The sequence below is a fragment of the Rhinatrema bivittatum genome, chromosome 10 (genome assembly GCF_901001135.1).
Source record: "Rhinatrema bivittatum chromosome 10, aRhiBiv1.1, whole genome shotgun sequence".
Taxonomy (NCBI): domain Eukaryota; kingdom Metazoa; phylum Chordata; class Amphibia; order Gymnophiona; family Rhinatrematidae; genus Rhinatrema; species Rhinatrema bivittatum.
Window position 1 is genome coordinate 83966995 of NC_042624.1, and position 13075 is coordinate 83980069.

Here is a 13075-nt window from a genome sequence, read left to right on the forward strand (position 1 = left end):
ACTTAGAAATCCTAAAGCAAGAGAAAATACAAACGAATACAGAAAATGTATTTAAATATTTAAAAAAACAAACATAGAACTGTTTCTAGACAAAAAAAAAAGGATAATGAAGTCCCGACTAAGGACTTTTCAGCATGTATGTCTGCTAAAGGAAATTTTATAAATATAAATCACTTTGAAAAATGCTGTGACTAATACTTATCACTCTTAAAACATTCCATGAAAACCATTAATAGATGATTCAACTCAAACCTAGTTTCAGCTTCCTCCTCTATACCCAATTCAATATAATAGTCCAGGAAAAATTCCTAAATATCCCACCATTGTTGCTACTGGTAAACCATAGTCAGGAGTGCACTACTCATATGATAGAAGCCAGAGTATTTCATAAAAATGGCATATCCAAAAGCATACATAGTCAACAGCTGAGGGGCCTTAGCCACAGTAAGCAGCAAATACTTGAACATAAGAGTCCATTGCGAGCATCAAAATGTGCCACTGGTTAACTACTGGACAGACTTTGACCATAAACCTTAGGGAACCTCCCCCCCCATCAAGGCTTACACTGAAATGGGACCAAGCCATGCTTACAACATCCAAACTGTAGCGACATTTTGAATCTGTCCAGCGGTTAGCCTACTCCACATTTCAATGTTCACGTCTGAAAGACCTGGATGTGCCATCATTATTATAGAGCAGCTAAATACTGCATATAAAATGAGAAACTACACTGAAAATAAAATTATTTTTAAAAGACTGGCACCCAGCCGCACGGTGAAATCAGAAAGCTAATTAAGGAATCAGTGTAAATGGGTAATTCAGTATTAAGTGCCCTCTCCACAGCGCACCCACAGCGGGTCCTCCCCTTTGGAACTCGCTCCCACCGGACCTCCGCCAAGAACCCTGCCCTCTGGTTTTCAAAAAGAAACTAAAAACATGGCTATTCAGCCATTCCCGGAGGGTTAAGGTCCGATGAAAGCTGCTTCACAGCCGTTCTTCCACTTATACCACTGTAAATATGTCATTGTAAATATGTTTTAATTGTACCAATCATGCTAGCTATCATATTTTTAATTGCATCCCTCTTGTTCACTGTAAGTTCGTATCAACCTTGTTCCAATGTATCCGCCCCTGGGGCAACAGTTCAGTTCTCTGTAAACCGATGCGATATGTATTCTATACAGGAACATCGGTATATAAAAATTAAAAATAAATAAATAAGTGCTAGATAGGATCTTCATCCAAATAGGTCATAAACAACCAAAACATGGTATGCTTTTAGCATCAAAACATGCAAAATCCCACATCTTAACTTTTACACAAGATGCTGCGCTGATACAGAAAGAATATCGGACTTTTTCACCTTGAACAGCAAGTGTGCATGCAAGCAAATGCACACACTAACTGCGGCAAAATTGCTCACAACACAAAAATAATCAAATGAGATAGTAGGATAGGAAGTGCTTTTGGTCACTGTTCAGTATCAAGACAAGGTCTTCCAGCAGGGATTCATAGACAAAAACGCTGAACCTCACAGCAACGCTATGTGGTTAGCAGATTGTTAGACAAATCTCTCATTATTTAGGCTTACAGTATGCAAATTAAACAAGTTGCATAAATGGTCTCATATACGGCAATAGTCAGCCTAAAACATTTTGTTTTATGTTGCAAAAAAAAAACTCATGTATCAACTTTCGGCATTTCTCTCTTGTGATAATGGAGTCCAGTGCATATTTTTGAACAAGTACAAAATCTGCAGTTAACCAGGTTCACACTTCATTAAATAGGATTAACATTATCGCCAAAATTCTCTGCCAGAACTTTTCTTCTAATTTCAGAGGCCATGGAAGTGAGATAATGAACTGGATAATGTAAAAGATTATAAATCTTGTTCAATTTTGAACATATACAAAAGCATCTTATGAAAATTTGGTTAACGTTGAATCAGGTGCACGCCAATTCTAAAATAAATGAGCCTTTACTCCCAACTATCTGTGGATTTTTAGAGATCTGCCCTCCATAGTCTGATTATTGCAGCACCAGTCCTGAGTCTGTATCATGGGTTCCAGATAACATGTGTAGCCCTAATGACTAGGACTCCCCTCACTACCAGCACCCCCACCCCCCAGGATAGTGAACACTGCCCCTCACTGCATCCCCAGATGACCTGGGGTGCAGAAGGCCCAATCCAGTAATCATGCAGAGGGCACTCCACATAGCAGTTCATGGCATTGCTCCCGAGACAGCCCTCATCCTGAATTAAATCAGGTGAGAAACACAATGGATTCAAATCTTCTGGACTGAATCAAATATCCAATCCTTTATCCTCACAATAAATCAACAAGACATGAAAATGTAAAGTGCCAGCATTGTACATGACCCCACTTAACATGCAAAATTCATTATAAAGGGACAATTATATTCTTGTAAATTCTTTATACCAGATTATGCAGAATTAGTTTTAATGTAGTCAGAGTTAAGAGAAACTTACCTTCTACCTGGGCTAAAATCACATGTTTCAGGCAATAGCTTTGTAACTGCAATAAATTATTACTCAATTACAATGCTATTTCATTTTCTCTAATCTCAAAAGAGCAAGGCACCAGTCAAACACACCAGGCTCTGAACCTGTGATCCAGATTTGGACAGATCTTGCAGGCAAATGCTTTAGACACCACAACTCTCTCTAGAGAAATCCAACAGTTATGGTCCTGACCACAAAATTTACAATCTGCTTCAAGCCCATGAGGCTCTCACTATATTTATTTATTATTTTTATATACCGACATTCAATCTCAATTGAGATATCACACCGGTTTACATTCAGGTACTGTAGGTATTTTTCTATCCCCAGAGGGCTTGCAATCTAAGTTTGTACCTGAGGCAATGGAGGGTAAAGTGACTTGCCCAAAGTCACAAGGAGCGACAGCAGGACTTGTCTCCTGGTTCATAGTCCACTGCTCTAACCACTAGGCTATTCCACTATAAAGCAGAAAAAGCAAGTTTGCTTTCCATAAATGGTGTTTCTGTAGATAGCAGAATGAATTAGCTATGCTGTCATAGGAACTGTCCATCAGGCCCGGTAGGCGGAGCTTGTGTACTAGAATACAGGGCTTTGCTCTGTGCGCCTGTGCGTGCCTTCCCGCGCGGCAGAACAGATTCTCCTCAATCTGTGATTAAGTAGGGAAAAAAAAAACTGTGTTTGGACTATCCAGGGAGGTGGGAGGGTCCGCATAGCTAATTCATCCTGCTATCTACGGAATCGCCGTTTATGGTAAGCAAACTTGCTTTTTCCCATTGACAGCAGGGCTGAATTAGCCATGCTGTCATGGGAGTCCCAAGCTCCCGATCATGCACTAGAGAGACATCGTGTCTATTTCCCCAATGAACTCCCTAATTTGGCGTCTCATGTTTGTTGATCTAAGCAATAAATGTGATGTGAAAGTATGTAACGACGACCAAGTAGCTGCTTTACAAATATCCACTGGTGGTACATTGCGAAAATGCGCTATGGAGGTCGCCATTGCCCGTACCTGGTGGGCATTTGGAGTCGAAATCAAAAGGTACATTTCTCTTCTGGTAGCAGAATTGAATGCATTGTGCAATCCAACTGGAAATAGTTCTCTTAGTAACCGGAAGGTTCGGCATATTAGAGTTAAAAGTTGGGACGTTCTTGATGTAGAGTGCATTCTTGACTTGTAGTATGCCAACACTCTTTTACAGTCCAAGGTGTGTAATAAGTCTCTCTCTGTCATTTTGATGAGGTTTTGGGAAGAAAATGGGTAGCTCTATGGACTGGTTTAAATGAAACTGCAAAACCACCTTCGGAAGGATGAGTTCGAAGTACAACTTTATTGTGGTAAAATTGTAGATAAGGCTCATAATGAACCAATGCTTGCAGCTCACTTACACTGCGAGCGGAGATTACCGCAACCAGGAATACTTTATATGTACTGCTTCAATTGGTTCGAACGGAGGCAACATAAGTTGTTCCAGGATGATGTTGAGATTCCAAAGAATAGGAGGTTTAGTCACTGGGGGACGTAAATTAAGAATCCCTCTGAGAAACCTTGACACAAGTGGGTGAATCGAAATCAGTTGCCTTTTGTGAGGTCCATGATACGCAGCAATAGCGCTGAGGTGGACTCTAATCAATGACGTTGCTAGACCTGCAACATACAATGTATGAAGATAGTCTAACAATTCCAGTGAACAGTCCAAGGGGTTTAAGCCCTTGGAGGCACACCAGGTTGAGTATCTTTTCCATTTGAAACTGTAATTTCTACGCGTAGATTGTTTTCTTGACTGTACAAGGACTTGTTGTGTGTCTATTGAGATAGCGGCTTCTGACAATAAGATCCATTCAGCCTCCATGCTGACAAGTGAAGGGAGGCATGCATCAGGTGAAGAAGGGTTCTTCCTTCTTGTGCTAGTAGGTCTACCTGGTTGGGTAGCAAGACGGGACCTTCTGTTGACAGATGGAGAAGATAGGTGTACCAGGGTTGTCTGGGCCATGTTGGTGCTATTAGAATGAGTTGTGCTGCATCCAGGATACACTTTTGGATAGTCTTTGTGATGAGAGGGATCGGAGGGAATGCATACATCAAGGGTTCCGTCCATGGGATTAGGAGCGCATCTTGTGCTACTCTTTGTTGACTGCTCCAAAGCTAACAGAAGCGAGGAACTTGAGCATTGTGTTCTGTTGTGAAGAGGTCGATCATTGACCATCCCCAAGTGTTGAATATGGTATGTGCCACTTCCTGATTAAACACCCATTCGTGAGGGTGAAAAACCCTGCTTAATTTGTCTGCCCAAGTGTTGACCACTCCTGGCAGGTAGGATGCCTGTATTGTGATGCAGTTGCGATGAGCATGCTCCAGAATCTGAATCGCTTCCTTGCATAAGGTCTAAGAACCGAACCCTCCTTGCTTGTTTATGTAGAACATATCCACCTAGTTGTCGGTGTATACCATTATTCGATGGCCCCGGAGGTGAGGCAGGAATGACTGCAGTGCGAGTTTTATCACCCATAGTTCTAACAGATTGACCTGAAGATTTTGTTCCGTGGTGGACCATAAACCCTGTGTTTATAACTGGTCCAAGTGCACTTCCCAGCCCTTGCGAGAGGCATCGGTGGTGAGGAGGATGTTGTGCGATGGTGGATTGAACAATGCTCCCTTGGTGAGCATTTTCTTTTGGAGCCACCAGTCGATATCCTTCTTCATCTCGGAGGTGAGGATCAACCTGTTTAACAGCAGTTGTGAATGTTGTGTCCACTGTCGTTTTAAGCCCTACTGTAGGCGTCGCATGTGCAGTCTTGTATTTAGCACGGTGAATATGGCTGCTGCCATATGTCCCAGGACTGTGAGGATTTGACGTGCCATGGGGGTCGGAGTGCATCGGAGGGAACGCAGAAGGTGGCGCATCTCCATCGCTCTGTCCCTTGGTACGAAGGCCCTGGACTGTTGGGTACCTAGGCGAGCCCCGATGAATTGTAGGACTTGTGTAGGTATGAGAGTAGACTTGATATAGTTGATTATCAGTCCAAAAACGATCCAAACACTAGATGGTTTGATGCAGTTGTTGGTGGAGTATCTCTGGGATTGATGCTACCAGGTGCCAATCAGCCAGATATGGAAATATACAAATGCCCGGCTTTCGCAAGTGAGCCACCACCACTGCCATGCATTTTGTGAACACTCTAGGGGCTGCTGACAGCCCAAAAGGGAGTACCTGATACTGGTAGTGGATGTTCTGGTATTTGAATGACAGATACCCACGAAGAGGGGTGAATTGATGTGTGTATACGCATCCTTCAGATCTATGGAACACAGCCAATTGTTGTGTTGAAGGAGTGTTAGGATGTTCTTTAGGGACACCATTTTGAATTTCTCCTGAGGTCCAGCATCGATCCCTGGCCACCAGATTTCTTGGGAATGAGGAAATCTGGGGAATAAAAACTTCTCTGTCGGGCATGAGGTGGAATGAGACGAACTGCCCGTTGGTGTAGAAGGGATCGGATCTCCTTCAATAATTGGGGTTGTGGTTTTGTTAGAATCCGACTCAGTAAGTGAAGGAGTTGCGGAGTCATTGAAAATTGCAATTGGTATCTCTTGTCCACAACTTCCAAAAACCCACTGATCTGTTATTCTGTCCCATTCTGGCAGCTGAGATGATATTCTGCCTGGTGGGTACAATTGCAGTAACTAAAAAGAAGACTGCGTCTTAAGGGACGAAGCAGATTGTTGGTTTTGTTGACGTGGACCTCGTGGTCTCCCCCGCCTTTTTCGCTGTTGTTGCAGGCGTTGAGGTTGAGCATAAGTAGTTGGACTGTACGAAGTATACGGTCTAAACGGTCTGCGCTGATATGGTTGTTTACGGGCAGGCGGGAAGTACTTTCTTTGTGGGTGATATAGAAACGGTTGCATGAGGGAATGCACCGCCACCGCCTGATCCTTTATCTTGGCCACCATCTCTTGGAATTTATCTCCAAAGAGATTGTCTCCCTTACAGGGTAAATTTGCCAGTTTGTTATGCACGTCCTCAAGTATAGCGCTGGAACGAAGCCACGCCAACCTACGGATTTCGATTGCGGAGGCTGAAATGCGAGAGGAAGACTCAAACCCTTCACAGATTGTATGAAGGAGGTGACGGACGCCCTCTTCCATGTCTTGAACGGGTTGTTGGAGATGGAGATCAGAGTGGTCTGTTACCGGGATCCTGGTCTTTAAAGTCTGTAGACATTCAAATAAATATTGAACAATATAGAATTGATATTGTTGGATTCGAGCCAACAACATAGCCCCCTGAAACGACTTCCTTGTGAACTCATCTAGCAACTTTTGCTCTCTACCCGGGGGAACTGATACATGTAATCTGGGCTTTTTAGCCCGTTGCATAGCTGATTCCACAACTATCGACAAGTGTGGCAGCTGCGGCACCGAATAAAAAGGAAACTGCCGCATTCGGAATTTCAAATCAGTTTTCCTAGCCACTGGAGTGATGGAAAACTAAGTCTCCCATGATTTCTCAAGGACAGAGTCTAAGACCTTGTGTGGAGGTAAGGAAGTAGGTTCAGCGGGAGCATCGAAGTTCTTGAGCAGGTCTAAAGTTGCCGCTCATGGGTCAGGGGTCTTTTGTGTGTCGAGATTTAACATGGATCCCACTTTCTCTAGAAATTTGGGGTACGATAGATCCTCCGGTGGGGAGTATGGCTCGGGTGGATCCTCCGGAGGATCAGATGGGTATCCTGTTGAAATATGAGGAGATGAGTGTGGCGAATCCGGGTCCCCCAGAGAGGATGGGTCTTGTGTTGGGTCCACATGTAGAGGTGATCGGTGACCTGTGGGCGTTGGTGTTACGTCCCCCCAGGGAGGGTGGAGATGATTCTTGTGGAGAGTCACTATCATTGCCCGACGAGGAGTGTGGCAATTGAAAGGTTGATTGCATTACCTCAAAAAACCCTGATAGTGCCAAGGACAGGTGAGAGAATGCTTCCCTCATTTGAGGTGGCATCTGTGGTTTCCCCTTTTTATCCAACCCTTGAGGAGGCAAAGCTGCCTTCAGGATAAGTGCATCTGCACCTTGCGACGGATGCTCTTGCGGTTGTAAGTCCTGGGTAATCTTCTGCTTTTTAACCAGTGGTTCTTGCAAAGTTTCTTCCGAACATCTGCGACGTGACGCAGATGACAGATCTGAGAACACCCTTCCCGATGCGAACAAAGACTCGGAAGAGGAGCGTGAATGAATTTTAACATAGTCGTCCTCCGAACGATGTCTATCACCGAAAGGGGATTGACCATAATTAGAAGGGTCTGGTGACGTCTCTCGGCCCGTTCTACTGGAAGTGTGAGAAGATTTGTGGGAGCTGTGTCGATCCCGACTAGAAAGATGAGAGTCGTGTGGCAGAGAAGCAGTTCGTTTCTCTTCCAGTACGTTTCGCGGCACTCCCGGTTTGTGCGTCAACCTGTGTGCTGTTTGTTTTGACGACAGTGGATCCTGTGCTGATCGACGCGCTCTGTGATCTGGACCCCTTTTTCGATGCCCTCAACTCTCCTTGCGATCTGGACGACTTGTGCGCCGCTGTCGACGCTTTATGCGTCCTCTCCGGTGATCCATGCTCCCCTTTCGACGCTGCGTGCGTCGACGCCCCAGTTTTGGACTTTGGCGCTCTATGAGGCTCCCTCAATGCCTCCTGCGCCCTTTTTGTCGCCGCCTGCGTCACTCCCGACGCGTTACTCGGCTGCTCCAGCATGTCCTGTATCCTGTCCGGCGTGTTATGCGCCTCTTCCGACACCTGCTGCATCGCCCCCAGCATTAGCCGTGCCGCTTCCAGTGCTCCTTCTGGCACTTTTTTCAATCCAGCCAACATCGAAGCCGGCGGGGGGAACGATGTTTGGACGGCAGAGGGGTCTCTCGACAACAGAGTGGATGAAGATTTGCAGAGATGCGCCCCTTCTCAACTGCCTCTGTGTCAGGATTGTGATGGCTCCACTGAGGCTGCCCTTCTTACTTTCGGGGCCTTGTTCTTTCTAGGCCCCGGCGAGGAATGGGCTTCTGAAGGGGGGAGCATACTGTCCTCCTGCTGCGACCTGAAACTGCTGGATCTTTATCGCTCGCTGCCTCCTAGACAGAGGGGACACCTACGGCCACAGTGGGGACAAGAGGCCTGTTCATGCTCGGCGCCCAAGCACAGATAACCAAAATCATGTTTTCCCACATGAACAGGCTTGAAGCCCAACGGCCTTGGATCTATCTTCTTTGACATTTTAAAAAAACGTTTTTCTTCACTGAGAACTACCAAGCCCCGTGTGCGATCCCGCACGCGGAAAGAACAGACTGAGGAAAATCTGTTCTGCCGCATAGGAAGGCACGCGCACAGAGCAAAGCTCTGTATTCTACTACACAAGCTCCGCCTACTGGGCCTGATGGACAGTTCCTATAACAGCATGGCTAATTCAGCCCTGCTATCAACGGAAAATACATAAAACAAAAAATCCTTGTATGTTTTTGGATGAAAGATTTCTGTATTATCCTGACAAAATGAGTTAACTCATTGTAAACTGGAGTGAAATGCTATCAGTCCTACATGCCCATGGATGCACAGCAAGCATAATTAAGCTCCATCTGTATAGTGATCTTGGTAATACTCAATTCAGCCAACTTTACAAGACTGTACCTGCTAAGCATAGCTGATATAAAACCAAAAAATTTACTAGAAATATTTTGCACTTATTTCTCTAATATTCATGAACGATTACTTTATGTAGAAAGTTCAGGAAGTAGCTTGGACTCAGGAAAAAAAGTTCCCCATCCTTTTTTAACTAACAAAACTGCAATGAGTCTTCTTTAGAGGCTATGATTAAAGATGATAAAAAGAGCACTGCATTACCATTACTGGAGTTAAGAACTGCTTCTTTTTCCTTGCTCTTAAAACAAGAGCCCAACAGTTTGAATCCTGGCTGGGAAATACCTCCTCACAGCAACAGTCATACTCTGAGCCTAAAATACTCCTGTTGCAGAAGTGGAAACAAGGGGCCTAGCAGCACATGCACTTAGTAAAGTGTAAAGAAAAAGAAGAAACATAACTTTACTCACTCTAGTGACTCCATCTACATGCGAGGAAAAAATTGAGCTTGCTATTAATAGTCAATGAAACGTACACTTCAGGTCGTACTTGTGGAGCTGAAGGTCTCCCATTTTAGTCCTGCCTAGGATGCATATCTTCACACCTTGACACTTTATCACATTACTTTGAGTACTATACAAGTCTACGGTCTAATTATATTAAATAGATAGCATAGTTCAGAAATGATTCAACAAGGATGAATATACATAGCATTTAGATTTACTCAGACAAATTTCTCACTTTGTACCTTGATAAACACATATGGTCTGAACTGTTACTTTCTTTTTATTGTAATTTAATCTAAATGCTATCTGCATGGAAAATAGGTACCAGATGTACAAAGAAACACATATTCATGAGAACTACTGAGTACTGTGCTGTATCATTATGCTCTGTATGATAACTTATACTGTACTGAACAAAAAAAGGTTTGAACAGTGCACACATTTGGCTATTTTCTACTAATAGCTTTGCTAAATAGAAAAAAAAAGTTGCATGTAGACGATAAGCCACCAACGAAGACAACTGAAGACTAAACAAATATCCCATGTGACTATGAATTTTGTTAATTGTTGAAAAGGCTATGCAACCACATGGAACTAGTATCATTGGTCTTTGGTTAACATATGGTGCTTTCAGGTTCAGAAAAACCATCAGGCTCTTCTTACAAGACATTCAATTAACGGGTGAAGCCAGGGCTCACTGCTGAGTTACAGCCAGTCACCAATTGGAAAATTCAAAACTATAACGGACAAGCTTGTCTTAGGTTAAGGGACAAAACAAAACCAGCACGTTGGTTAAGGTTAAGGGACAAAACAAACCCTTCATGTTGAAAGTTTAAAGCACAGATGTACCAATAGATAATATGCCAAGACATGGAAGCAAACATGACAGTACATGCACTGTCAGCCAGAAGTTGTAGGTTTAATTCAAAGCCCACATTATTAAAGAATATAGCAACAAATTCAATGTTGTGAATTGTTTTTAGTTTAAAAAAAAAACCCCAAAAAATTGAAGACTTCTTGCAAGTTACCTTGTACTTATTTGGAAAGAGTGCCATTAGTCATCTTTCAAATAAAAGCTTCCCTACAGATGTCAGAAAAAGCTAGGTAAACTATAGATTGGTCTCAAAGCACTCACCCAAAAGTGTTGCAAGTTTAAAACTGAAATAATTTTAGTTAAGACAAATAAGTATGCGTAAAATGAAATAAATGTTATAATGATAAAAATGCAGTTACGCAAACTCTTGTGGGTAAAAAAAAAAAAGAAACCATATGAGCCTCTACTTCACAGCTTAAATACCAGAATGAACAGGGAACAATTTTTTTTCTGCTGCAATTTGTAAAATCTGTTAATTTAGCTTATAAGTTAAGTGTTTAAAATGCTAATCTTTTTTACATAAACAGGCATTCATAAGCCACTGTTAGAAACAAACAGAAACCAACAACAAATTCTCTGATATTTAACCAAAAGCTCTTTAGTTTACAGTTAAGGAGCCATTGAGGTGAATTTTCAAACTGGATTTTGAAAAATTCCTTAAAGTAAAATTTACTATCTGTGCAGGGGGGTTTTTTCTCACTTAATCTAGTTATATATTACACCTTGCTGGCTGTTTGAAAATCTTTTTAATAAGCATTTTAAAAACGATGTAGGGCTAGGAGCTGCAACACCATTCTCAGCCTGAGGCTATATAAGACGCAAAATGAACAGGACTCTGCAGCAAGCCAACAAGAACTATCAGCAGAGTTAAGCCAATTCCGTTGCCTTAATTTAGGTTTTTCTGCTGTTGCAGCACAGCTATGAAAAAGGTTGGCCAATTTAAGTGAATTTTTTTCAAAACCCCGATGTGCTCCTTCAAATCTAATAGCACCGATAGTCACATTCTTCTACAGTTCTCTAACTGGCTTTCAAGTCCTTAAGGCGGTGTAAGTGTGGCTGGGAAGGGGGTTAATTGCGCCCCAACAGCAACCAGAGAAGGCTGAAATAGTGAAAAGTCAAACTTATTTCACCAGCTTTAGATAATAAAGCGGGCAATTCAGCAAAAACACTATAAGCATATTTCTTGGAAACTAGCATATAAAAAGTTTGAGATTGACTAAAAATTCTTTGACCTTAGAAATATCCCGATTCCACTTTATCTAAATGACTATGACAACATATGTTACTAGACTTGCGACTGAAAGTACTTAAAAAGGCACTTGAAAGTGTGAGCCTTGGTCCCCGCAAATCGCAAGGACAGAGCAGGTCCCCCCACCGAGCCCTGCTCCAACTAAACAAAATCTGATAGTGCAAGGCAGCACACTGTCTTGGAGGCGCGCTTTAACGAGGGACCGCGTTACAGAGCTCCGATTCATCTCAAGCGGTAAAAGGTTCAGCTGGAGTGGATACCAACCCAATGCCAAGACACCTGAAAACCCCAATCCATCCAGGAGAGACAGTACCAGCAACATGACCCGCCGCAGGCACTGCTGGCAGGCTGGAGAGTAAAGACTGCATTTCACACAGCAGAAAGGCCGCGCTGAGTACCAGCAGGCTCCGTTATAATGTTTACTGAAACTGGATTGTTTTACAGAAACCATCTAAAGAAGTGGGCACAAGGGATAGATTAAAACAGACGAGCGAGCACCGTTCACATGCATGATTTTACACAATCGTGGCTCCTCCGGGGGACAAGAAGGGGGGGGGGGGCACAGCTTTTGGGGAAAAGAGATGGCTCCTCCTCCTCTCCCATCCATAGTTAAATGGTTTTTAGAGGCCCCCCCCCCCCGAACGCAACACAGGACTGCGGAGGTGAAGCAGCCGTAGCCGGCTTCTCCGGGGCTCCGCATTCCCTTTCCTTACCGAGCTTGCCCCGGGAATCTTCCAGCTTCTGGATCTGGTTCTCCAGGAAGAGCATCGCCAGTCCGAACGCCAGTACCGCCAGCAGCTGCAACTTCGGCGGCATCATAATCCTTAGGAGCCCCATCAAACTGACCTATCACGACATACCGTGAGCACACGGAGAAATAACACTGCGGGAACCAAAAGACAGAGCAAACGGGACAATGCCACACACCGGAGACGCAGCAACCACCGCGACGGAGCTAAAAGGGGAAGGAACAAAACGCGTGAACGCAGCACTGCCGAACAAGCCGCTTCTCTACAATGCAGCTCAAGCTTTGCAGCGAGCCAAACTCAGCAGCCGCCAAGCGCCCCTGCGTCACTGCTCACCCTCCGAAACCCGCCTCACTTGGCCCGCTGCTCAGCAACCGGGCCCGCGCCCCGAGCTCCTTGCAACTCGATTGGTCGCTGCTGTGAGCGCATCCTCATTGCCTCCTAACCATTGAGTAAAGCCAATGCCAATCAGACTTGAACGACACGTAATTGGATCCTGTCTATCGTTGCCTTTTCCAACCTGTTTAGTGGTCTAAGGACCTCTAAATATTGTGGTGACCTCAAGATGCCTAA

At 43.9% G+C, this 13075-nt stretch overlaps 1 protein-coding gene across 2 annotated transcripts in view; it reads right to left on the bottom strand.

Moving 5' to 3' along the window:
• HS2ST1 (heparan sulfate 2-O-sulfotransferase 1) overlaps positions 1–12882 on the bottom strand; it is a 220205-nt gene extending 207323 nt beyond the window's left edge. The window contains exon 1 of one of the 2 annotated variants that reach the window (XM_029618977.1): positions 12470–12882. In XM_029618977.1, the coding sequence (XP_029474837.1) occupies positions 12470–12593 (124 nt within the window). In that variant the 5' untranslated portion in view covers positions 12594–12882. The remainder of the gene's footprint in view (positions 1–12469) is intronic. The other variant, XM_029618978.1, reaches the window with a different exon arrangement.
• Positions 12883–13075: the final 193 nt, after the last annotated feature.